The following is a 25,417-nucleotide window of genomic DNA, read 5'->3' on the forward strand; positions in this document are numbered from 1 at the left end:
GACACAATTCAACTAAAGAGAAATCCAAAGGTGGCAAATACACAGGCTGGGAGTGACTGAAGGAAACCCCTGCAACTGAAGTACAGCAGGTTTCACACTGAGTACCTGGGACATGCAGTGTTTCACCCACGTCTGCTTCAGAGAACTTCCCAAACAGCACACCCAAGGAAGAAGCACTCTTGGAGGACAGGAAGAACATGGGTTGTGTGTGTACTGAGGCCTTATGAGACCAAGATGGTACATTTCATGTAAGGAAACAGGCTATTCACAAGAAGACAGCCATGACATTAAAACACAACTCGACTGCACTGCTAAATATGGTTGTTTTTATTTTCTTTTTCCTTGCCCAGCCCTATCTAAACATAAAATAAAACTACAGGACTGAAATTAACAACCCATTAAAATCAGCAATAAGTTATGAAAATCATAAAGCTTTTTTTTTTTAAAGTAATTAAGGGTAGTTAAATTATTTAAAGAATACAAAGTCAAAACAGCTGGGGGTAAGGTCTCCAGGGCACAGCAGAGGCCCAGAAGGAAACCTCGGAGTCTGAAAGACAAAGGGAACACAGGACATCAAAGTGCAGGCTAGAATTCACTTAGAAGATAACATTTCTGAAAATATTTAAAGAGCAACAATAGCACCTGCACAGAGGGTGTGTGAGGAAGGAGACTGCCTGTGGAAATGCAAGGCTTACGGTAAACGAGACAAGTGCTGAACCGAACTATGTTAACTAAGACAGGATGCCTACTATGGATAGTAGATGGTTAAAAGCTGGTAAAAGGGAATGATCCTAAAAGAAAACAAAAACAGCATTGACCTTTGTCTACCCAGCCCAGACCTCATTCATTCTGTGCACTATAAAGAGTGAGGCGTGAGGTGTTTTATCATTATCAAATGCTGCATCAAAATAGATGATTTTTTCCCCCACATGTTTTTTTCCACTATAAAAGACATCTATGTTTACTTATGGACAAGCTTTAAAAAGATGTCATTTTGGTTTTCAACACATATAAACAGTTATCAAAATCTCAAATAAAAATGCTGCCGTGGCTCAGACCTTGGCCTGCTATACTGCGTGCACAGCTCTTCAGATGGGCGCAGACACAGAGGCGCATGGAGCTTTTCCTTCTGTGATACAGGCTGTCATGCATGGGCTGCCCTATGTTGCCGGAGGGCTGCGAGTGGGCGGGCGGGCGGGCGGGCGGGTGCCGTAGTGCTAACAATGCAGGTAAGGTTAGCTGGCTTAGCATGGAATCCAACAGAAAGCTGAGCTGCGTGATGATCTCTTTCCAAAGGCTTCATGGGAGTCTCTCCTTTTGTAGAGCACGAAATGAGCTTTTTAAAAATTCATTTTTTAAAAGAATTGATCATCCACAGGCTTCATGATAAACTGAGGCTGAGTTTTAATAGCTCTTTAGCTATCCAAGATTAATGCCTGATTATCCTGTCTTTTCCTTACTCTAAGTCTGATTTTGTTTCTAGGGCCAAGAAGCTCAGGAAGGGTTCATAACCCCGTCCTTAGTTGTCTACTCAACAGGCGTGAGCAAACTAGAAAAGGAGAATGGAGTCTCCATTGTCCTCTTTTAAGTCAACTAAGTCAACTCAAGATAATTACACCCAAGTTTTCAGCCGCTGTTACGAACTTTCCAATATGTGAATATTTGTTCTACTGGGGAGGCTCTACCCCACTTTTTGTTAAGTATTTGCTTAAATACAGGTCTTCTGACCCTTCTGTTCAAGTATAGTTTTGGTTAGTTTTGAAGGAGACTGCGTCAGGAACCCAATTGAAGAGACGGTACTGAATTGGCCCAGTGGGTATCTCGCCCTGCACTCTTGCCATGCTGGGCTCTAGGAAGTGAAGGAAAGTTTGACACTGGCACTGGAGTAACCCTCGTCACTCCCAATACTCTGCAGGCTGCTGTGGTCATCAATGTCACTGATGCTGGTGGTACTTATATTGTCCACTTCTCCATGGGAGAACTCTGTGCTTTCAACATCCACTTCAATCTCCTCTGCAAAAAGGAAGAAAGAAAGGGGGGGGGGACATCAATAATCTGTACGTGCATTTTCAAAAGTTAAAAGGGCTATTCAGGGAGGTTATCAGAGATCTCTGGGAAGCAGGGCTCTTCTGTAAAGGGGATTCTAGTATACAGAGGTGGTCTTATTTTAGGAAGCAAGTTTACTAAAACCCTTTGACGCCAGTCCGTCTGGACCTCCCACCGAAAGCACTTGGCCTATTTGAGAATTAGTGCTTAATATTAAAAGATCCCAACCCAAGTGGTTTAACAACATCTGTTTCACATTAAACCAAGAACTAATTCACAGTGTTGTTTATTAATCAGAGTTGCTTTAGAAAGGGGGGTGGGGTGGAGAGAAATTAAAGACAGAAAATTAATGTTTATGCATCCAAATTTTTGGTTGTATCACTCTACAAATGATCCTATAGATTTCTACAATTGATCATAAGGAATTCTATGTACTTAGTAACTAAAATAAGTCAACCATTAAGTTTGAGAGACTTGCTTTTGATTTTCTTGCATCAAATATAATTTCAAGCCATCTCCTTCCCTGTGTGTGAGTCTTTGTGTGTGGTGTGTATATCTGTGTGTCTGTGTCTCTGTGTGTCTGTGTGTGTGTGTGTCTGTGTGTGTGCGCGCGCGCGCGTGCGCGGTGCTCGGAACTGGACCGAATGTCTCAAGACAATCAAGTGCACAGCCCTCAAACACAACCTGAAATAAACGGTATATAACCCTGGTCACACTCATAATAATAATATATAGCAACACATATTTTAAAATTAAAAAAAAGGAAGTCAAATATTGTTTTTCCCCTAAAGAAGAATTAAAAGCTCAGGACTTTTCAATAGTCTTATTTGTCAAAGCCTGCTGTTTTACATTCAATCATAAAACAATAATGGCAGAATGCTAACATCTGTTATCATCAGCTGATGGGTACACACTCGGGAGTTTGATTATTGTCTGTTCTGTATTTCTGAGTATGTGTGGAAGTTTCCATTAAAAAAGAGAAAAAGAAATCCATCTTCAAAAAAAGGTTACTTGTCTAATACTTAAAAATTCTCAAGATTTCATGAGCTCTACTTTTCCAAATGTAAAGTTAAAAATCATTAGTATAAAAAGCCGGGTGGTGGTGGTGTACGCCTTTAATCCCAGTACTTGGCAGGCAGAGGCAGGCAGATCTCTGTGAGTTCAAGGCCAGCCTGGTTTACAAAGTGAGTTCCAGGACAGGCTCCAAAGCTACACAGAGAAATCCTGTCTTGAAAAACAAAAAACAAAAAAACTGGCATTCAACCAGGCAGCAGTGGCAAATGCCTAGCACACAGGGCACAGAGGCAGGAGGATCTCAAGGTCAAGGGCAGCCTGATCTACAGAGTGAGTTCTAGGACAGCCAGGGCTACACAGAGAAACCCTGTCTCGAAAAACAAAAACAAACAGACAAAATTAGTATTCAATTCTAGGAGTTTGTGGCGTTAAGGCTGAGGTGGCTGAAGATATGAACAGATCAGTAAAATTCAAACCTTTTATGGGTGATTTCTGTTCTGAATTTTGTCAAAGACAAATGTTCTAGAACACATGGGAAGAGAAATGGTGTGATACTCTAAAATATGCAGATAAAAATTAGTATCATGAACAACAAAACAGCAATGTCTCTTCCTGACAATGAATGGAAGGGTACAGTATCATTCCTGTGGTGTTTCTTCTTCTGAATCTAATAATTTGAAACCATTAAAAAAAATTTTTCAGGGGCTAGAGAGATGGCTCAGCGATTTAAGAGCACTGACTACTCTTCCAGAGGACCCAGGTTCAATTCCCAGCACCCACATGACAGCTCACAACTGTCTGTAACTCCAGTTCCTGGGGGCCTGACACCCATGGCAAAACACCAAGGCACATAACCACCCCCCCTCCAAAAAAAATTTCTAATTGAAGAATGCTATACAAAGAGACTGGTCAGTATTCAAAATACATCAAAAGACATTAGTGGCAAACCTAATAAAATCTGGATGAAGCCTAGCATTTTCTCAATGTCAGCATTGTGCTTTCATTGACTGTACCGTAAGGGAGAACTCGGCATTTTCTGGAAGTCTAACGTTCTTTCTAAGTAGAAAGTGCACATGTACATATAGGAAATGTCTGTCTGTAGCAGGCCGTGTCTGCTGCACAGACCTTAGCTGGGAATCAGGGGTGTCACCACGGCAGAGTCCGTTCCTACTGACTGTCCTCACACATGCTACCCCTCGGCATTGGTCTCCAGCACCAAAACAGTGCTGGTGAATGACAGCAAACGCACATTGCCTGCAGGCCCTCCTCCCTGACTCTAGAGTCCTCAGAAGAGAGACACTGCCTACCTCGCTCTGAATCAGAGCGATCTGAAGAGATAGCTGATCCAATGCTGTCCATTCGTATTCGCTCCATCTCCTGAGGGCCCTGCAGCTGTTCCAGTCGCCGCTTTAAAAATCTCTGTTCTCGCTCCAAGTTCTCAAGCTGGTGCTGGCTCTTCCTTTCAGCTTCTTCAAGTTTCTAAGACGATGAAATGTTATTTATTTGTATACAGTCCAGTCTAAACCAATAAAACTGATTTCTGCTTAACATTTTTCTTTGGCAGAGAAAGTATGAATGGACACACACACACACATATATATATATGGGTATTTATGTACCCTTGTATATATAAATATGGCACACATCATATATAAGCATTTATGTACCCTTGTATATATTAATACAGCACACACACACATACATATATGGGTATATATGTATGTACCCTCATATGTAAATATGGCACACACACATACATATATATATGGTTATTTATGTACCCTTGTATGTAAATATGGATAAGCACTTATTTTTTAACATAAAAATGGTGTCTTTTTGTGTATGAATGCTGCATACATTATTTGAACAAGACGGAACTATAAAAGTCTATGAGGTAACCTCCACAAAAGAGAAACCTCCCACAGTGTGGTATTTGATGGAAAAATACTGAGATACACAAACAAATAACGTCATCTCCACAAGAGGGCACAATGGCCTTCCTTCTGGGTATCATGCCCTAGTGTTCCCAGGTCTAAATAGCCAACCATACTGTCAAAAAGATAATTTCATTGAATCATGTTACACTGCTCCACCGGATCAGCTAGTGAGATTTTTACAAAGTTTCTCTGGAGGTCAGTTAGGAAGGAGGATGGTCTACTGAGTGGTACACAAACACCAATTAGGAATCACTGCTAATAATTAACCCAGGACCCAGAGTCTGGCTCAAAGCTGGAGTGGAGAGGCTCACCTTGATGTGTGCTTTGGCTTTGTTGAGCAAACCGAGTGTTGTATGCCTGGTGCAGTCCGGGCCCAGCGGGATCAGAACTTTCAAGCGTTCCAAACATAGGCGCAGGTGAGCTCGTCTAAGAAAGACATGATCAAATTAGCACAGCCTAGGTATCCACTGGACACACAGTTTAAAGACAGTCATTCTCAGTTATCCAACCAATAACCACAGTTCACTCCTCATCATTAAGCGTAGGGGCGCCTGATTTCCAGTCTCTCTACCACTTCTGTTCTCTGTAGGCATGGTTGCTTTATATTATGCGCTGCCACCCCCATGGAATAGTGTGTTCTCTAGTCCACTCCATAGAACTCCTACTGTATTGTTAAAGTGAATAAGGATATTAAAGCAATTGAACTTGATTTCTGAATGATTAAAAACACAGGCTGGAGCAGGGGTTCCAGCTATGGCACCTCAAGGAGATAGAAAATAAAATGCACCCAGTTTCCATTTCCTTCAAACTTTTAATTACCTACACACACACACACACACACACACACACACACACACACACACACACACCTGCACTACTCAGTAGTTGTAGCTGTCCTATGGGGTTAGATGTTGTTTATGTAGTAGGTGGAGCCACATGAACACTTCCTGATCTTCAAACATTTCAGTACTTCTAAAAACGGCAATTTCATATGATCCAGCACAACAGAAACAACCAAACTGTGTGACTAAGTAGGATGGAGTGCGTGGGTTTCACACTCCAACACTGAAGGCCTCCACTTCCTATCTTGAGTGGACTACTACTCGTTAGTTTAACTTGTTTTCTCTTCTATTCTCATGACTGACCCTCCATTTTCTACACAAGAAAAAGAGGCGCAGAATTATTTACTTTAAAGTCCTCACTCTCTGACAGACCCTTCTCTGGGAAAATCAGAGGGAATTTTTCCTGGACCGGAGCCTCATGGATTTACCTTCTCAAACTATGAGCATGCACATACTGGAGACGTTAAAACGCCACTGCTCTCCATGTCTGAGTCTGTGCTCTTCCAAGCGTAACAGTTCAGCTGTGCAGGGTGTGGACTCCTTTGGGGCTGGAACTGAACTTTTTGCAACAGTCTCAGTACCAGAAATAAAATGAGCCCTCCACTTTCCTCTCAAAGGGGACTAAATAGTGCCATTAGTTCACTGGGTCTCAACATACAAGAGATAATGTCAAGTGAGAATTCCCAAGGCAGCAACTCGAAAGAAGGGTAAGAAAAGGTGATGTGTGGCCGTTGTGTCCGAGAGTGGAGGCCATCGAGGGTAGTGAGGCAGAGGTCAGGCTGATGAACTGCCAGGCCGTCTCAGTACCCACAGACCCAGCTACAATTATCAAACAATCTGAAGAGAATTCCAAATCCTCTGCCTGAGCTCATCATGTTAAGTGTAATACTTGACTCTAGGCTGCAACTGGATAGACTTAATGCAGATAAAGGAATGTCTGTAGTTCCCTATATTTAACCATTTCAAAGTTACTCTACTGTGCTAACTACCTAAATCTCTCAGGGGAGGATCTGCACATGAGCTGACTCGTCTTGCTAAGGAGACCAAATCCAGATCAAAACCACGAACAAGGTGAGGACGCCTTTAAACGCTTCAGCGGGATGGCTGTGGGGCCCACCTAGCAGTATCTTCGAGTGACCTGGCTCAAGGGTGCACTGGAGGCCAGTGGCTTTTTTAATAATTAGAGGCTCTGCTCTGAAGTCAGCCTTCTTCAAAAGTAAACAAAACAACTAGTAAAATTCAGGAAGCATGTCAGAGAACAGCTCTGCTGGTTCTGTTTAAATTACTCAACTCCAGAAATCTGGTGCAAGCAGCAAATTTTCATGTTTTAGTTTTAAAGCTAGTTTTTACTGAATAACAAAGGACAAGCAAAATCCCTGTTTTCTCATGCTGAGACCTACATTGAAAATAACAAAACCGAGGCTATAACTCAGTAGTGAAGTGCCACTCCAGAACATCAAAATGTAAAGGGGAAAAACAGGAAAAGGGCTAATATTAACATGTTTAAATGAAGAGTTCAAAGACACTTTCATCTTCCCCTCTTTTTAAAATGTATTCAATTGTTTATTTACTGTGTTACTTTTATGTATTCAGCACTATTTCAGACATTTCTTTGGTTGAGGAAAGCAAAATAATTATAATAATAATTTAAAATAAAATGAAAACTTTGAGGGGTTTTTAGTCCCGACTCCAGAGTTCCACTTAGCTCGTACTGAAAGAGTACAGAAATACCAAGCAAACAATCTGAACATGGGGAGATTTACTGCAGGGCGTGGTAGACCTTTAAAAGAAGTTGAAACTTGGTTTTGGGAATTTAAGGATATTCAATCTGTCTATGAAGAAGCAAGGATTTTTCCAGGTAATTAAAAGGAGGGAAAAGGACCTAAGTATATATGCTGAGATTATGGGCTGGAGACAAGGATCAGTGATAAAAGTGACCACCAACCATACACCAGACCCTGGTTGAATCCCCAGGGTTGAAAACAGCTAAACATACAAACCCATATAAAATAAAACCTGTACGATTATAAATGCCTTCGCTTCTTTCATACAAGAGAAAACAGCTGAGGAGGTATTCTATAAGGAAGTACCAACTATGTTCAACAATCTCAATCTTAATAAATTAAATTTATTAAGTAATAAGCCAAGAGTCAAAGTTTGATGCCCAAAATGAACAGGGAAGACAAGATTCCATTCTGAAAATGTTCTTTTCATAGCCATTATTTCTTCAGTCAAGTAATTATAAATACACTCCAAGATGAGCATATGCCAAGAAAGCATTCTCAGAGACGCCTGGTCCATGGGCCAGGGCAGCGTTCTCCACGCCTGGTGAATACAGCTCTGCAAAGGAAGTATCTGCATGAAGGATGCTCGTTCCTATGGGAAGAGACATATCTGTGGAAGCTAAGCATCATCTCTTCTAGTTCCTGTACTTCAAAGTGAAGCAGACATTTGGAAAGTAAGTAACAGAGTCAGTGGCAGCTGAGGGCCACCAGCTGACCAAGCAGGAGATGTGCTTTTCAGAATTGCACATATGTTTACATGCCACTTTCTTCAAAGAGCAGTGGACACTCTCCGATTATAAACATGAGTCACCTCTTCCTTGCTGCGTAAGTTTTCATTCTACAGCACATTCCCAGAAGACCTCATGGCTATTCCATCTCCAGCTTACCATGCTGCCTCTCTGTACCCTTTACCCTGTGTCTCTGTTGGTACCAGACTGCAAGCTTGGCCACCAACGACCTAGACAGGCCTATCTTTTGATGCCATCTGGTCTTTTCTTGCTCCACTCCCCTGGGACTGGTGGCTCAGAAACCTCCTGTTAGGGGTTGCCAAATTGTGGGCCACCAGAGACACAGAAGGTCTGCTTTGATTTGAAAATCCATACTCACTGAGGAAAACCAAATATATAACGATGTTTTTCAAAGTCTAAGAACTGATATCCAGAATAAGGTTTTGTAAAAGGTATGGTCCTGTATGTCACATTATAAAATTGATGGACTTAGACTTGATGGAAAAGGTCGTGTGTTTTTTCGTTGTTGCTGTTTTTAATGTTAACTTCCTGGTTAGCACTTACTTAACTTTTATTTAACACATGGATACTCGGTTAACACATGGTTAGCCCCAAACTCTAATGTTTCAAATCTCTGGTAAGCCAGCATGAATGAGAGCATATAGCAAGGTGAGAGACAGATACCGCAACAAGGGGCAGCTGGGGGGGCGGGGGTGATTCAGGCTGCTTGCTAGGACGGAGAGATACAATGTACTCTTGTTTTCAAAGGCACTTTGAACTCTGTTTTAAAATGAGATTTTTCAAGTAGCAATTCCTAGCCAACAACTCTGTTAGAAAGGTCCTATTCAAAACTGCCCACATCTTCCAAATGGGCAAGCCCTCCCCTCACAGGGAAACACAAACAAACCAACAGCAGCAGCGGGTATCTGTCTGCCTTTATTTTGGCCAGGTGGGATCCTTTTTTTTTTTTTTTTTTTTTTTTCCTGAAGAATCAATGTCGTTTTTTTATTTCAAGCCGTACATAAACTTCAGTGCTGACCAGGGTACCACAAAACACAGGAGGGACTTCCTACCAAACAGGGCACTTGAAGGGGCAGGTGCGTCAACTAGCAGCAGCACACACCGCTGGGAGAAGAAGGAATCCCCTTTCAGAAACAACCACCCAACATCACACGGCAGGGCTTTCGATTCTGGTGTTGGAGTCCTCTCTGGAAGCTCGAACCCCTGCCCAGCAATCACAAAGAGACCTAACCCGGCCTGGCCCACAACCAGCACTGCTCGATGCCCTTGGAGGCACAGCCCTTCACTCTTCCATTACGGGATGCCAAGACCATGCCAAGTAACTAAATCAAAGCGGAAACCAAGTGGAGTGATAGGGACAGTGCTTGCATGTTCCTCTCCGCCGCTGCCGCCGCATCCGAACGTTATGCAATGGGCTGGGAGTCCTCCCATGAGCCCCCTTCTTCAAGCTACGCTGGCTAGTGGCCAGGTGCTCACTCCCTACACACTCCTGCATATGACAGCAGTTAGCTGCTATCCCACACATTCTATATACCCAAGTTTCTCTACAATTTAATGTATTGAGAATCTCTAAAGATAGACAAAAATCTGTCTGCTTACTTTAAAAAAAAGCATTAAAAATGGACCCAGATCAATGAAGCACACTGCTTCTGCTCATGCATTTATTTATGAAAACATATATGATCATATTCTGTTCACCTTATTCTGTTTATGAAACAAGGATGCTCAACAAGCTGCTCCAGTAAACCAGTATCTGGTGACTGTGGTTCACTTACAGCTCACAGCTCTACTTCACACCCAGGTAGCAACCTGGCAAGTGGCCTTTCTCCAGTGTGATACTCGACTATGGTGGTCGCGGGGCTCAATGACACCAGAAATAAAAACAGAAGAGCTGGGACCCTCTTCATGCTTCTCAGAAAGAAACTGCTTTTACTCCATATTCTTCTCAGCTGGTACCATAAAATAATCACATAAAAATATCAACAAGTGTCACAATGAAATTGTAACATGTGTGCACAAGCATGCACATGCGCGTGCACACACACATACCATATTGTCAATTTTGGCATGAAAGGACTCATCTATATACACTGGAATTTGCAATGCAGCTGGGCTAGCCTTAAATTCATGGCCTTTCTGTTCCCCTATCCCGACCCACTAAGGGTACCACTATACCGACTGGAAAGTCTTTCAACCACTTGCCCCCAGTAAATGCAAGCAGTTCAAAGGGTAGGTATGTACAGCCCTGGAGGTACTGCTCATTGAGTCAGAAGGTATCTAAAGACCTAAGGTTAAACATGGTGTCTTCCAGAAGTCATATTTTTCTTTAAAAAAATCTAGGAAGACATTATTTTATATACAAATACGTAGACATAATACAAAATGCACTGAAAAAAGAAGTGGGGCCGGAGAGCTGGCTCGGGGGTTAAGGGAGTTGACAGTGCAAACTGCTCTTGCAGGACTAGAGCTCAATTCCCAGGACCCATGTCATGTTGCTCCAGCACCTTTAAGTTCAGCCTCCGAAGACCTAATGCTGTCTTCTGTCCTCCAAGAGCACCTGCATTCATGTGTACATACCCCCACACAGAGATCACACACACACACACACACACACACACACACACACACACACACACACACACACAATTAAAGTTTTTAAGCTGGCGGTGGCGGCGCACACCTTTAATCCCGGCACTCAGGAGGCAGAGGCAGGCGGATCTCTGTGAGTTCGAGGCCAGCCTGGTCTACAGAGTGAGATCCAGGACAACCAGGGCTACACAACACAATGAAACCCTGTCTCAAAAAAATTTTTTTTAACTTAATTAAAAATAAGCCATCTAACATCACATTATTTCAAATATTTCAAGATAACATAGTAAAAATGGCAATCTTACCAAAAGCAGTCTACAGACACACTGAATGCAAACTTGTACAACCACTTTGGAAATCAGTATGGCGGTTTCTCAGAAAATTGGGAATCACTCTTCCTCAAGACCCAGGTACACTACTCTTGGGCATATACCCAAAGAGTGCTCAATCATACCACAAGGACACATGCTCAACTATGTTCATATCAGCACTATTTGTAATAGCAACTAAAGAATGGATAAAGAAAATGTGGTACATATACATAATGGAGTACTCAGCAGAGAAAAACAATGACATCATGAGGTTTGCAGGCAAATGGATGGAATTAGAAAGTATCATCCTGAGTGAGGTAACCCAGACTCAGAAGGACAAACATGGTATGTATTCACTCATAAGTGGATACTAGATGTAAAGCAAAGGATAACCAGACTGCAACCCACAGCTCCAGGGAGGCTAGCTAGTAACGAGGACCCTAGGAAGGGCACATGGATCACCCAGTGATGGAGAAATAGATGAGATCTACATGAGCAAACTGGGGGTGAGAGGGGTTAATGGAGGGCAAGAGACAGGGGAATGAGAGCTTAGGGGAGCAGGAGGTTCAAGCTGGAATGGGAACAAAGTGGGAGAACAAAGAAAGAGATGCCATGATAAATGAAGGCACCACAGGAATAGGGAGAAGCAGAGTGTTAGGGAGGTTCCCAGGAATCCACAAGGATGACTCCACCATAGACTACTGGCAATGGTAGAGAGGGTGCCTGAGCTGACCTACTCTGGTGATTGGATGGCTGAATACCCTAACTGTCATCATAGAACCCTCATCCAGTGACTGACGGAAGCAGATGCAGAGATCCATGGCAGGGTTCCAGGTGGAACTCTGGGAGTCCAGTTGACGAGAGAGAGAGAGAGAGAAGAGAGAGAGAGAGAGAGAGAGGAGGAGGGGGAGGGAGGGAGGGAGGAGGGAGGAGGGAGGGAGGGAGGGAGGGAGGAGGGGGGGGGGGGGGGAGGAGGGGGGGGGGGGGGGGGGGAGGGAGGGAGGGAGGAGGGATCATATGAGCAAGAGATATTGAAACCATGATTGGAAAAAGTAAAGAGACAACTAGCCAAACTAGTGGAAACACATGAACTCAATAGCTGAGGGGCCCCCATTATACTGGACTAGGCCCTCTGGATAAGCGAGACCGTTGTTTAGCTTGAACTATTTGTGGGGCCCCCAGACAGTGAGACCGGGATCTGTCCCTAGTGCATAAGCTGGCTTTTTGGAGCCTAGAGCCTATGGTGAGATACTTTGTGCAGCCTTGGTGCAGGGAGGAGGGGCTTGGACCTGCCTCAGCTGAATGTACCAGGCTCTGCTGACTCCCCATGTGAGACCTTGCCTTGGAGGGGGTGGAAATGGGGGATGGGTTTGGGGGGAAGGCTGGGGGGTGGGAGGAGGGAGGACAGGGGAATCTGTGGTTGATACGTAAAATGAATAGAAAATCTCTTAATAAAAAAAATTCAAGCTGCTCAAGTGAAGTTTTGGACTTGAAAATGTCATTTTGGACCAATGTATTTGGAGACTATGTATCCCAAAGATCTGGAAAGTAGAAAAGAATGGACAGTGGAGCACAGTTAAGAAGATATGAGAAAGAGACCAGGTAAGAGTGTGGGGTGTGTGTGTGTGTGTGTGTGTGTGTGTGTGTGTGTGTGTGTGTGTGTGTGTGTGTAAAGGAAGTGATATCTGAGTACTGACAAACATATTCTTTTTCAAGAAAGAGTTCATGGAGGCCGCAATGTTACTTAGCCATTATATAATTCAGAGGTAAGAAGAACCTAAAGTGCCAGTGAGTCAAAAACAATGATCAAGAAGCAGGAAGCTCCACCTGCCATGCCGTGAGCTAGATACTGTACAGATTTTTAAAGTTGCCAACAGTAATCTTTGCTCCTCTGAAGATGTAACTGTTCTCTCCTTCCCACATTTCCCATATTCACACCCTATATATCTAATCCACACCCAAACATGCTTTTATCCCTGTCCATCACCTGAACGGCCGTCATCGCCACTGTCCACATGGTGAATATCTAATATGATTTTGTTTTTTAAATCTTTCTATGTAAACCACAGTGACCTCTCTCAGTTCCTAGTCTCCTGAGTGTTGGGATTATAGGTGTGCCACCACACCCAGCCATCTGTTATAATTTTCAACTCACAGTCAAACTAATGTTTCCCTTGTGAGACTTTCCTTTACATATGACTTCAATAATTAATACTAGGTTTTTATATTAATTCCATTAATTAATTAATGTTTTTTAAGAGATGATTGTGTGTGTACGTTGCCTGCATGTATGTAAGTGCACCACCATGCCTGTGCAATGCCCACAGAGGCTGGAAGACAGCATCAGACTTCCTGGGTCTGGAGTTACAGACCATTATGATCAGGACCGTGTGGATGCTGGGAACCAAACTCCAGTCCTCTGTAAGAGCATCAAGTGCTCTTAACCACTAAGACATCTTTCCAGCCCCAATCATATTATATTCTAGTTGAGATTAAATTTATACTTTTTATTATTTCAATTTTTCCAATATTAAACAGAATGAACACATAGAAGGGAGAAGAAATATAATTTCTAGGACATGTACCTGGAATGCTCTATCTCACTAAAGTTGACCTAATAATCAATTCTAGAGTCTATAAACAGTATAATTAGATGTTAGGCCAGCATTTGTGAGATCTGCTTCTAAATGCCAGAACTCTAGACACCTGTGTTATTTCTGATGCAATTATAATCACCATACATGTTAAGATGCGATTTACCAAAGACATGAGAAACTGACAATCTTCAACCTAACTCCTGATTACAGTTGAGATCTCTTTTAATAAACAGTAGAAGGTTTAAGAACAGGACTCATGACAGGGGCTGGAGAGATGTTTAGCAGCTAAGAGAGCTTACTGCTCTATGATAGGACCAGGAGCTCAGATCCAGCATCTGCACTGGGTAGTTCATGCATGCCCATAAGTCCAGCTCCCAGGGATCCAATGCTCCCTTCTGATTACTGTGGGTGCCCACATTCACATCACATTCACATTCACATTCACATTCACATCACATTCACATTCCCTCCCTCCCTCCCTCCCTCCCTCCCTCCCTCCCTCCCTCCCTCCCTCCCTCTCTCCTCTCTCTCTCTCTCTCTCTCTCTCACACACACACACACACTCTCTCTCTCTCTATCACACACACACACACACACACACACACACACTTTGAAAACAGCGCCCATGAATAGAACGACCATCAAAGTACTGACAGTGATATAAGGCTAGCACAACGAAGCCAAATGAAATTTAGAAACTAAAGTCTGCTAAAGTCCATTTTGGGTCAATTTCACGTTTCTCACGTTATATTTTCTAGAAAGCAGAAAATTGGTCTTAACTTTAAAATTTAAGTTCAAGGGCTGGAGAGACGGCTCGGCTGTTAAGAGCACTTGTTGCTCTTGCGGAGGACACAGGGTTTATTTAGTTCCATGGGCATCGGGCATGCATGTGATGCCAAGACATACATGCAAGCGAAAGACTCATACACCAATGATGAAAAGAAACATATTTTTTAAAGAATTTTAAGTTCAAGTACTAGTAATAATTACAAGTATAATGGCAGAAAGGCAATCATGAAGAAAAACATAGAACACAAATAGCTCAGAAACCCAGGTATAAGAAAGAAGTCTAAAAGTTCATATTACATGATGCAAAGGAAGAAAACAATAATAAGACCCTGATAGCTTTAATCTTATCTTTATTTCTTATGTTTTACTTTGTTTGAGACAGGGTCTCTCTACATAGCACTGGCTTTCCTGGAACTCTCTCTGTAGACCAGGCTGGCCTCAAACTCAACAGATCCACCTGTCTCTGCCTCCTCCCGAGTGCTGACAGTAACAGCATGCACCACCACTCCCAGATGACATTAGCTTTACATGGAGTTTACAAGACTGGCAGGGAGAACACATAAATGATTATTTTTTTAATGTTCTGTATTCATCTCTAAAGAAAAATTAACTTTTTTTTAAAAAAAAAAAAACAAAAAAAAAACTGGGAATCTCATTACGTAGGCTGTCCTGGAACTCACCATCACCACTACCATCTCACAGCAGCTCAGTTTACAGACTTGAGCCATCATGCCTGGCTCAAGATTTCACTTTAGACAGCCTCCCTCATTTAAAAAAAAATCATTAAGATCTTGTTCTAGAAGCAAATGCTCTTCACTGGAACTCCAACAGGAGTCCCCAGAGCTGAAGACTTAAGGAACTGCCCACTCATGTGCATTGTGCTAAAACTAGTTTCTAGGCATGCAGCCGCTCTACCTGTTTATAAGGATTTGGGGTTGTTGGGTTTTTTTTTTTTCCTTTTCTTTTTTTCTTTAAACAAAAACAAAAACTAGCTTCATCATTCATTCAGCATATTTCTTCAGTCACACAAGAACTTTCTGTATTCCAGGTTTCAAGGTCTGGGAAATAGGGCTACATCGCTGGAGAAAACAGTGGCAATTTGTTCTAAATACAAAATAGCTTATTTTCTTTTGGCAAGCCTCCAGGGTTTCGGTGGAGGGAAAGGATAGTGCTCTCTGGAGGGATCAAGCTCTGGACCTGGACTACTGTCAAAACTTAGCTGGGGAGGGGGAGGAGATTTTTTTTTTTTAAATTATCTTTCACATCAGTTTGGAAACAGATTAAAGACTTCTGCCTTATTAACAGTTTTCTATTCTTCAGTCTTTTGTGGGTGTTCATCCCTTTTCTGGCAGCCCCCATTGGCTGATTTAATGGTACCAAGGGGCTGAGAAGTATTACTGTCCAGAGGAAAAAGCATTCTCTCACAGGGGCTGGGAAAGCAGTCTGCAATCACAACAGTAGCTACTTGTTAATTTTCTATCTGAAACACAGTGATGCCAATAGGACTGTACCCTGCCAGCAACCATGGGGTAAAGGACATTTTGAAACCAAAACAAACTTCCTACGTGCTGGCAAATCAGATGGCAGACACAGCGATAAGCTGCTGTGAGACACCGACTTATTTCCTCACACAAGACACATACAAGAACTAAGTCTCATCTGCACAGGTTCACATCTAACTCTCACACTGCCACTCCAGTCCGGAGGCAGGCACGACTGTTTTACTGTAATCAAATGACCGTGCAGGATGACAGAGAAGTCAAGTTCTGTTACAGAACTCAGTAAAATAGTGACCTTACACGCTCAGACAACCTGGAAGGCTGCTTTATAACTAACTGTTCAGAAGCTAGAAATGGCAACAGAAGCCTGTGTCCTTTAAAAGGGCCCCACTTCTCAGATGTGTTAGTTTAACAGCTCATTCTGGGGGGGTGGGTGTATACATGTAGGAGGAAAGACAAGATTTATTAAGTGAGCAAGAGCAAGTCTAAGAATTAATGCATCCCGAAAACGTGGATGTTTAGTTTGCCCTGAGCAAGAGACACCTGAAATGGAGAGCTGAGTGGCTAACAGTGGGAACCATGCTCACTCTCAGCAGATGGCAAATGGTTTGGCATTGCTGGACACCCGCCAGTTCAGTCAAGCTAGCTAGGGATTATTTTTAAAGTCCCATTTTATCGTAATTTTCCCCAAATCAGAATGTTGTGGTTTTGTTTGGGGAAGAGGAGGGGTGATGAAATTTGGGGCAGGAAAAGGACAACACAGAACAAATGCTGGCCAATGTGTTTTGCTTCACAAACTTAACTGGCCATTTAGAACCTCTGGGAAAATAAAATTCACAGAATGTAAGATATGCCACAGCCCTGCTAATGGCATAGAACTGATATGTTGATATATTGTCTTATTTCTAAATTACTTAACTGTCTGAGTTTTGTCTTTCATGACCCTATGTCGTGTGTGTGTGTGTGTGTGTGTGTGTGTGTGTGTGTGTGTGTCCTGACCACAAAGAGCCAAATGAAAAACAGTTTCTGAATTTCTTTTGGAGTTAGCCTAGCATAGCAGAGCCTCACCTGGTGCCAATCTGGAGCACCCCTTTGGTTAAGTTTTCCAGTGTTGTATCAGGGACGGACCAAAAAACCCTTCTAAAGCAAATAGAATGGAATATGCCTTAAGAAGAGTATTTTTAAAACTGCTATTTCTAAAAAAGATTTATTTATTTACTCATTCATTCCATATACAGTGTTCTGCCTGCGTGTTTGCCTACAGGCCAGAAGAGGGCACCAGATCTCATTACAGATGGTTGTGAGCCACCATGTGGTTGCTGGGAATTGAACTCACAACCTCTGGAAGAGCAGCCTTCCCTTAACCACTGAGCCATCTCTCCAGCCCTAAAAACTGTATTTTTAAAAGCTTTTTCTGAAAAGAGGAAGGTGTTCACTGAACTAATGATTCCCTAAAAGATTCAAGGCAAAGAAGCTGGTTTAAAGTATTCTGTCATAACCCTGCATTCTGACCTGCTTCTATTTTTCATATGTCTCAATCTTATTTTGACTCTTCTGGAAAAGCTCAGGGAGCATAAGAATGAGAAAGGGAAGGGAACTCTAGTATTAATCTTGTGTTACTCCATTCTTAGCTCAATGTTGTTAATTTTCCACACACAGTTTCCTTTATGAGTAATATTTTCCTTGGTTTTATTTACTTTTAGTTGACAAATAATAACTGTACACTTTGATTACATCAATAATTCTGGAGAACAACTTAGAAAAATTCATGTAATTCCACAAATCTGAGAAAAAAGGAAAAGCCAAGTGGAAGGGAAGTTGCTCCACTTTCCCTTACCGGTGAAATGCTCACTTCAGCAGAGCAGATGAGACGGTAACCTGGTCTACACATACCACTACAACAAGAAAGAAAAACTATTGTTCCCACGAAAGAAGCCAACAGGCTTTGGAGACTGTTTGTCAAGACTGTCTGTATTTCCTTTCAAATAATGCAGGATCAAAGTCCTGAAACAGCATTCGGGGTTATCAACAGCTCTTATTTTCAAAAGATACATATAGGATCCTTTGATATGGTAAAAGATAATACTCAATATTTATTTTATTTTTCTTAAGAAACACCAGAATTTAACATTGCAAGCTAAGAAAACTACGTTCCTCCTCATATGACTCAACATACAGCAATAAAAAAATGCTTTCAAGAGATTTACAGGAACACAGCATCCAACTGCTCTAGGAAGAGCCTTCTCCTTTACAAGTCACTCGGCTCTACCTGACCTGCATTATGTTTGACAGTAAAGGTGGAATTTCTAATTGAAAAAGAAACTTACTTGGAAGTGACTGAAATTTTTTTTTAGTTTTGCAAAATACAAGCTGTTCTACAAAGGAATAGTTGTGGGGGCTGGAGAGATGGCTCAGCAGTTAAGAGCACTGGCTGCTCTTTCAGAAGTCTTGAGTTCAATTCCCAGCAACCACATGGTGGCTCACAACCATCTATAAAGGAGTAACTGTGAACTGTGCTAGACTAAAATGAGCCAAAGAGTTTAAAGACATATAGACATTATCATCCTACTCACAGCAATGATCCAATTGCTCAAGAGTCTGGCACTTTTCGGTGGCACCAATGGATGGGACGGCTCAGAAAGGCTTCTATCTGGCCATGACCCAAACATCACATATACCTGTCCATCTTCTTATAAAGCCCTTGTTTAAACATTGTTTAAAAATGGATTTAAATGTTTTTATTTGTGGTAATAAGACCCTTTATAGTTAACATACATTGTATTAAGTAGGACTGTCCTTTAAAAAAAATCTGAAATTTCTCCTTTAGGTTTTAAAGTTTTCTGAATTTAGTCATGGTTTTGGTGAGGAAATCTATGTGTACTTTTACAATTTACGGATTACTCACATATTCTAATGTAGTCTTTGCATTTCTAGATTAGGAAATCTTTCTTGTGTAGTTTTGGGATCTTTTAAATGAGCCAGACTTGCTCTGACCACTCCTGGATCAAAGTACTGAAAAGCAGAGCATTCTGTGGTGTGTGTACGCGCATGCGCGTGAATCTCTCTATGTGAATATGTGAATGTGTGTGTGTGTGTGTGTGTGTGTGTCTGTCTGTCTGTCTGTCTGTCTGTGTTTGAGTCTCTCTATGTGAATGTGTGTGTGTTTCTGATGTTACATCTCATGCCAACACCAGCTCTTAGGCAAACTCGTTAAGAAAGAGGTTTGGACATGTTTTTAAGTTACAAAGCCCTATCATGTAGGGCTTGCAGATTCAAATGAATATCTTCACCACTAGTCTGACACAGAACGGTCCTCAGGAGACTCTAGGGGCTGAGGCAAGTCCCCATTATACGTGTTTACCCTCTTCCTTGGTTCTCCCCCATCTCTTAAATATCATTCTGTTTCGGAGTAGTGCTGTAAATGGTAATTTTATTCCAGTAAGCCCCAACAACTAAAATCTTCAAGTGGAGTGTAGCAATCTCAAGTTTTTGTTTATTTTCACAAGATATTTGGGCCTTCACCAACGTTCCCACCACAAAAACAGGGAGAACTCTTCACAGGAAAACTGCAACTATTAAAAATGACACTGCAACCACCTGCATAGGAAAAATTAGTTCCTCCAAGGGAATCTTGCTAGAGATTCAGACCACACTTAAGGACAGGCCCCATGCCCGGCACCAGACGGCCAACACAAAGCAAACTCAATGGTATTTTTGGAGATTTTCTTTTTACCTCATAATATTCTGTCTGGGTTTGTTTGTTTGTTTTAAACTTACTGTCTTTTGCCTATATATCACGGTCTTTTGATTTTTGCCTTTTGATGGGTCTCTTCTATGTTTTGATAGGTTTTGCTTGTACGTTGCTTTTGCGTTGAGTGTGTATGCGCGCACGCGCGCACGTGTGTGTGCGCGCACGTGTGTGCACATGTGTGTGTGCACGTGTGCGCGCACGTGTGTGTGCGCGTGTGTGTGTGTGTGTGTGTGCGCGTGTGTGTGTGCGTGTGCACGTGTATGCTGCTGCAGTTCTGTGCTGTTTCTTTTGTTTTATCCTTGCTTGTCTTTTTTATTTGCTTGTCTGTTTTCTTAACAGAAAGAGAAAGAAGGCATGGAGTTGGGAGGGTGGGGAAGATCTGAGAGGAGATGAGGGAGGAGAAACCATGACCAGAATAATTTTATTTTTAATTACAAAATGACACTGTATAAACTTAGTGTGATGACAGCATCTTTAATTCTAGTACTTGGGGGGCAGGAGAGAGAGCTCAGTGGTTAAGAGCACTGGCTGCTCTTCTAGAAGACCTGGGTTCAATTCCCAGCACACACACAGCAGCTCACAACTGTCTATAACTCCAGTTCCAGGGGATCCAGCATCCTCACACAGACATACATGCAGGCCAAACACCGATGCTCATAAAATAAAGATAAGTAAACTATAATCCCAGCACTTGGAAAGCTGAGGCCTGAAGATGTCAAGTTCAAGGCCACTGTTGGCTACACAGTGAGACTCTGTCTCAGAAAACCAGAAGACTGTATTTAGCTGACCCAGACACAGCAGGAAGCAACTGTAAACTAAAGGGATAAAAGGCTGCACCGCTCTGAAAATACTCAGGTGCCTGTCTATGTTACCCATGCTGGATGGTCTGACTTCACCTCAGCGCAAGTGGCAGACTACACTTGAATTCAAACAAACCTACTGGACACACAAGGCCAGTTCTGGCAAACTAGTGGAATACCATGCAGATCACAGAAATAAGTATGCATGACCAGGCTGTTCACACCAGCTTTAGTTCACAATCGCCCCCCACAATGAATTTACCTTAACTCCCATCTGCCACACACACAACTCAGCACTTAATTATACTCTCTAAAAGGGCTCTGTAATAATATCTTTGTCTTCTACCTAGTTAGGTTATAATCAAGAGTAGGACCCAGGACTTCTCGTTTTATTCTCTCTCTAGTAACTAGCCAAGTCCAATGCCTAATAAGTGCTTGTCGGTTGATTTGTAATTACCCTGAGGAGTCTGTCGGTGCCAGGAACTAAACCACTTCAAATGAACTCCTATTTCCACCAGAGATTTCAAATCAGAAAACACAACCCTGAGGTTAATGGTATACAGGAGTCACTAGCACAGACATCTGACAACTACCTGTTATTAGTCATCATAGATGAAGTGTTCAAAGGAGGTTCAAAACAAACCCAAGAAGTCTGAGAAAAACCTTAAACCTGCAGTTTTAGTATTTCCTACTGACTGCACCTGTCAATGTGAAGGCAGGAATTGGGTGCAGAGACCAAACTGTACTTACTGGGAATAGAAAAGTTCTGTTTTCCTGCTTCCCATTGCTGGCCTGTATTGACATCCAACCTCTCTGTAATCAATGATTCCAAGCTCTCAAGAGTCCTGAGAAAGCCTGGATAGTGACGCTCCACTTCACAAGAAATATGGGTTCATTTTGCAAAGTGAAATTCAGACATGTTTGCAATCCAGATTTCCCAAATTTAAATGAAAAAATCCTAGACAGAAGTAAAATAGAGTTCTTTATACCATTTCCACAAGTTTCTTCAATAAAAAGCCATCCTCTGAAAAACAGTATTTTAGAACTAAAGTGCTAAGCGGCTCTCTTCTCAAGTTAATGTTTAAAAACATTTCTATTTCACCAGAATGTTATGAAATGAAATACTGACATGTGTGTTTACGTGCACGCGTGTGTACTGGTGCACATGCCTGTGCATGTGTGGAGGCCATGGGAAGGTATCAGGTGTTCTCCTCTATCATTTTCTACCTTATTCCTTTGATGACCCGAGTCTGACCTCCATAATCCACGACAGAAGGAGGGAACTAACTCCTGAAAGTTGTTCTCCACACATCCACCATGGCATGCATATACACACACACACATAACAAAAATGTTAAACACCAGGGTGGCTGGGAGATGGCTTTACATGCCCGCTGCTCAAGCACAAGGCACTGAATTCAGGTCTGCAGAACCCATGTAAGAGTTGGGCATGGTGGCAGATGCCTGTAACTCCAGCCTTGCTTGAAGAAGTGGGCAGAGACAAATGGATACCTGAAGCTCATTGGCACATGTACGCATATGTGTACACACACACACACACACACACACACACACACACACGGGTTAAGAGCTCTTGCTGTACAACCATGGAGATCTGAGTTTAGTTCTCAGCAAGTGCTTTTCACTGCTGAACCACCTGGTCATCTACTTCACTGACAACTTTTAAACAAAAGGAATTTCATTATCTTACTGTGGTAAACTCTAAGACCAATTACAACTGATTTTGTTCCCTTTTTTTCTGTGTTGTGTGGAGTGCACACGTGCCATGCATGTGGAGGTCAGAGACAACTTGGGGAGCTGATTCTCTCTTCACCCGTGGGTCCTGGGGATTGAACTCAGGTTGTCAGTCAGGCTTTCAGATGCGTGCCTTTAACTGCAGAGCTATCTTCCCAGTGTCCAATTAAAATCTGTAAAATGATAGGTAAATGCCAATTCATTTAAAAAATATTCTAATTGTGTGTGTGTGTGTGTGTGTGTGTGTGTGTGTGTGTGTGTGTGTGTGTGACAATGTGCATGTGAGTGCTGGTGCCCAGAGAGACCAGAAGCACGTGATCCCTCTAAAGCTGGAGTCTCAGGCAATTTTCAGTCACCTGATTTGTGTGCTTTAAACAGAACCCAGATCCTCTGGAAGAGTCTTAACCACTGAGCCATACTAATTCATCTTAAACAAATTAATCTATCAATTTTTAAATGAGTCAAACACTTAACTGCTGTTAGGCTAAATAATGGCTTTAAAGCCAACCTATGCTATATAATTGGACTTGATTCAAAAAAAAATAAAATAATGTGAACGGATGTGTATGTGTGTTTTTTTTTTTTTTCAGAGCAAAAAAGATGAGTCTTGGTTTTTATGCCATTTATAGTAAAAGTCAAATTAGAACTGAGTACTTGGTCAGCTCTACAATTGAAACATGAAATGTATCACGGCATCTGTAAAGCCATCCCACTCAAGAGGCATTGTCCCGTGATACATCCGCTTTAGTAGAGGTCCCATTATGAAACACAGTCACCACATATTTCCTAAGTGGGTCATATCACCTAGAATACCCTATGGGGACACACTGTTCTCTCTGAAGCAGGAGTAGAGAACAAAACTATTTTTTTAGAAGGGGAAGATGTTTGCAGGGTTGCAAATATCTCACTTTGTGTCTTCCTAAAATATTTTCTATCTTGAAGAGCAGGATTCATGAAGAGGAGGAGCAAGAAAAGGAAGAAAGGAGGAGGCACAGCTAAATTTGACTTGACATTTAACTTTTTCTCTTCCTCTAACAAGAGATGTAACCTGCTACGGAAAGTTATTAATTCACTGGGTACCTGTCAGTCAAGGCACCTGGAAACTGAGTGCAAGGTACTGTGTTGTCACAGAGCCTGTGCTCCCGCGGGGAGTGTCCAGTCGGGAAGGGATACATGTGCTCTCCACAAGATAAAGTGGCGCAGATTTCTCGTCCAAGAAACAAGCCAGAAGGCGACTTCCAGGAGTGCGGAGGCCGCCATGTACAGTCAGGAAAGGCTTTCTGAAAAACACGTATTTCACACACGCCTGGAAGGTGGCATGAGTAAGCTCTAGCTTGGGGACTAGGAAGCTAGGTTTCCACCCTAGCTTGTCCTTCTCCAGCTTGGTGGGGCGGGTAGTCAAGGGGGACTTAGGCTCTGAGGTCTAGTCTCGGCCGGCCGGTTTCCTAACACCCCTTTTAGCTTGATGATCTAGGGAGATATATGGATAGGTTTACTACTGATGCCTTTTAAAAACCACACACACACACACACACACACACACACACACACACACACACACACGTTCACAACTAAGGTAGCCTTGCTACAAGGACTCCAACCAAAAACAAAGTCCGCATGGTATCCCCCATTAACAGGAGTGCTGCTGGACAAGTGTCCTTTTCAGTCATGCGCCTTCCTCAATACACAATACGTAATTTAAATACACAAACACATCATTTTGCTTTGTGAGGCAAACATGACAAGAACTAGAGAAATCCACTTTCACTCTGCTTTAAATACTGTTAGTCGAGGCACTACTCAAAGTTCTGTAATAAAACAAGTGTTCACTTTTCCAGAATGTTTGCTGTGAGTGTACAGTCTTTTTTTTTTAAACAAATGTCACACAAGAAACTATAGCTAAAACCAGTTAAGAAATGCTTTTCCCACCGAGGGATCCTGAACAGTCAGATGATGAAGGCAGATCAAAACAATCACTTGGTTGAAATGTCCAGATCCACGGGCTCTAGAAATAAAATTCTAATTTAGCAGCATGCACAAAGAGAGCCAGTGCCAAAAGAAAAATCAAATTTATCTAAATGTCCTTGGGGACATGATAGTGTCCAGAAGAAAACTTACTCATTATCAAACATTTGTGATAAACAGAACACATCAAAAATTCTAACACACCATTCATCTCAGCACTTGGGAGGCAGAGGCAAATGGAGCTCTATGAGCTCCAGCCCAGCCAGGGGTACAGAGTGAGGCCGTCTCTAAAAGACAAAAATAAAAAAAAAAAATTTGAAAAGTTAAAATCATTTCTGGGATTTTTATACTTTTAATATACATATGCAGGTTTTCTTCATAAAAATACTTAGCCATTTGCAGCTGGGCGGTGGTGGCGCACGCCTTTGATCCCAGCACTTGAGAGGCAGAGGCAGGAGGATCTTTGTGAGTTCGAGGCCAGCCTGGTCTACAGAGTGAGTTCCAGGACAGGCTCCAAAGCTACAGAAAAGAAACCCTGTCTTGAAAAACCAAAAACCAAAATTTAGCCATCTGCAAACAGAATAAAAAATGAGTAAGATCTTGCAGAGTATAAACTTTATCAGGGACATTGGTTCCTTTTATCTATAACTGGTCCTTATTTGTGGAGTACATAACACATACCACAGTGCACAAAAAGAGGCACCAAGCATCTAAAAAAAAAGTGACACATTTTCAGCCAGGTAAAAATCCCTTAAAATGTTCCCACCTATAAACTTAGATCATATAATCTGTTTACATTTTAATACTTCATTAAGTCCTCCATTTCCCTCTATGAAATTATTACTCCTGCTGAGATCTCAAGAGTCTTTTCTATATTCCTCAGTTTTCATTAATAACTATACTTTGATATATTGACTAGGTAGACAGAGTGCGCCTGTATGTTTGAACCCGGGGCCTCACACATGACAGGTAAGAATTCTACCACTGAG

General features: G+C 42.1%; 1 protein-coding gene across 3 annotated transcripts in view; it reads right to left on the bottom strand.

Moving 5' to 3' along the window:
• Positions 1-304: 304 nt before the first annotated feature.
• The window catches only part of Mxi1 (MAX interactor 1, dimerization protein), a 69,373-nt gene continuing 44,260 nt past the window's right edge, over positions 305-25,417 (bottom strand). For 2 of the 3 annotated variants that reach the window (XM_028875058.2, XM_028875059.2), the window contains exons 4-6: positions 5,309-5,423; positions 4,368-4,539; positions 313-2,013 (exon numbers count right to left, since the gene is read on the bottom strand). In XM_028875058.2, coding sequence (XP_028730891.1) covers positions 1,850-2,013; positions 4,368-4,539; positions 5,309-5,423 — 451 coding nt within the window. In that variant the 3' untranslated portion in view covers positions 313-1,849. Of the gene's footprint in view, positions 2,014-4,367; positions 4,540-5,308; positions 5,424-25,417 lie in introns of all 3 variants that reach the window. The other variant, XM_028875057.1, reaches the window with a different exon arrangement.

Source organism: Peromyscus leucopus, chromosome 1 (assembly GCF_004664715.2).
Source record: "Peromyscus leucopus breed LL Stock chromosome 1, UCI_PerLeu_2.1, whole genome shotgun sequence".
Taxonomy (NCBI): domain Eukaryota; kingdom Metazoa; phylum Chordata; class Mammalia; order Rodentia; family Cricetidae; genus Peromyscus; species Peromyscus leucopus.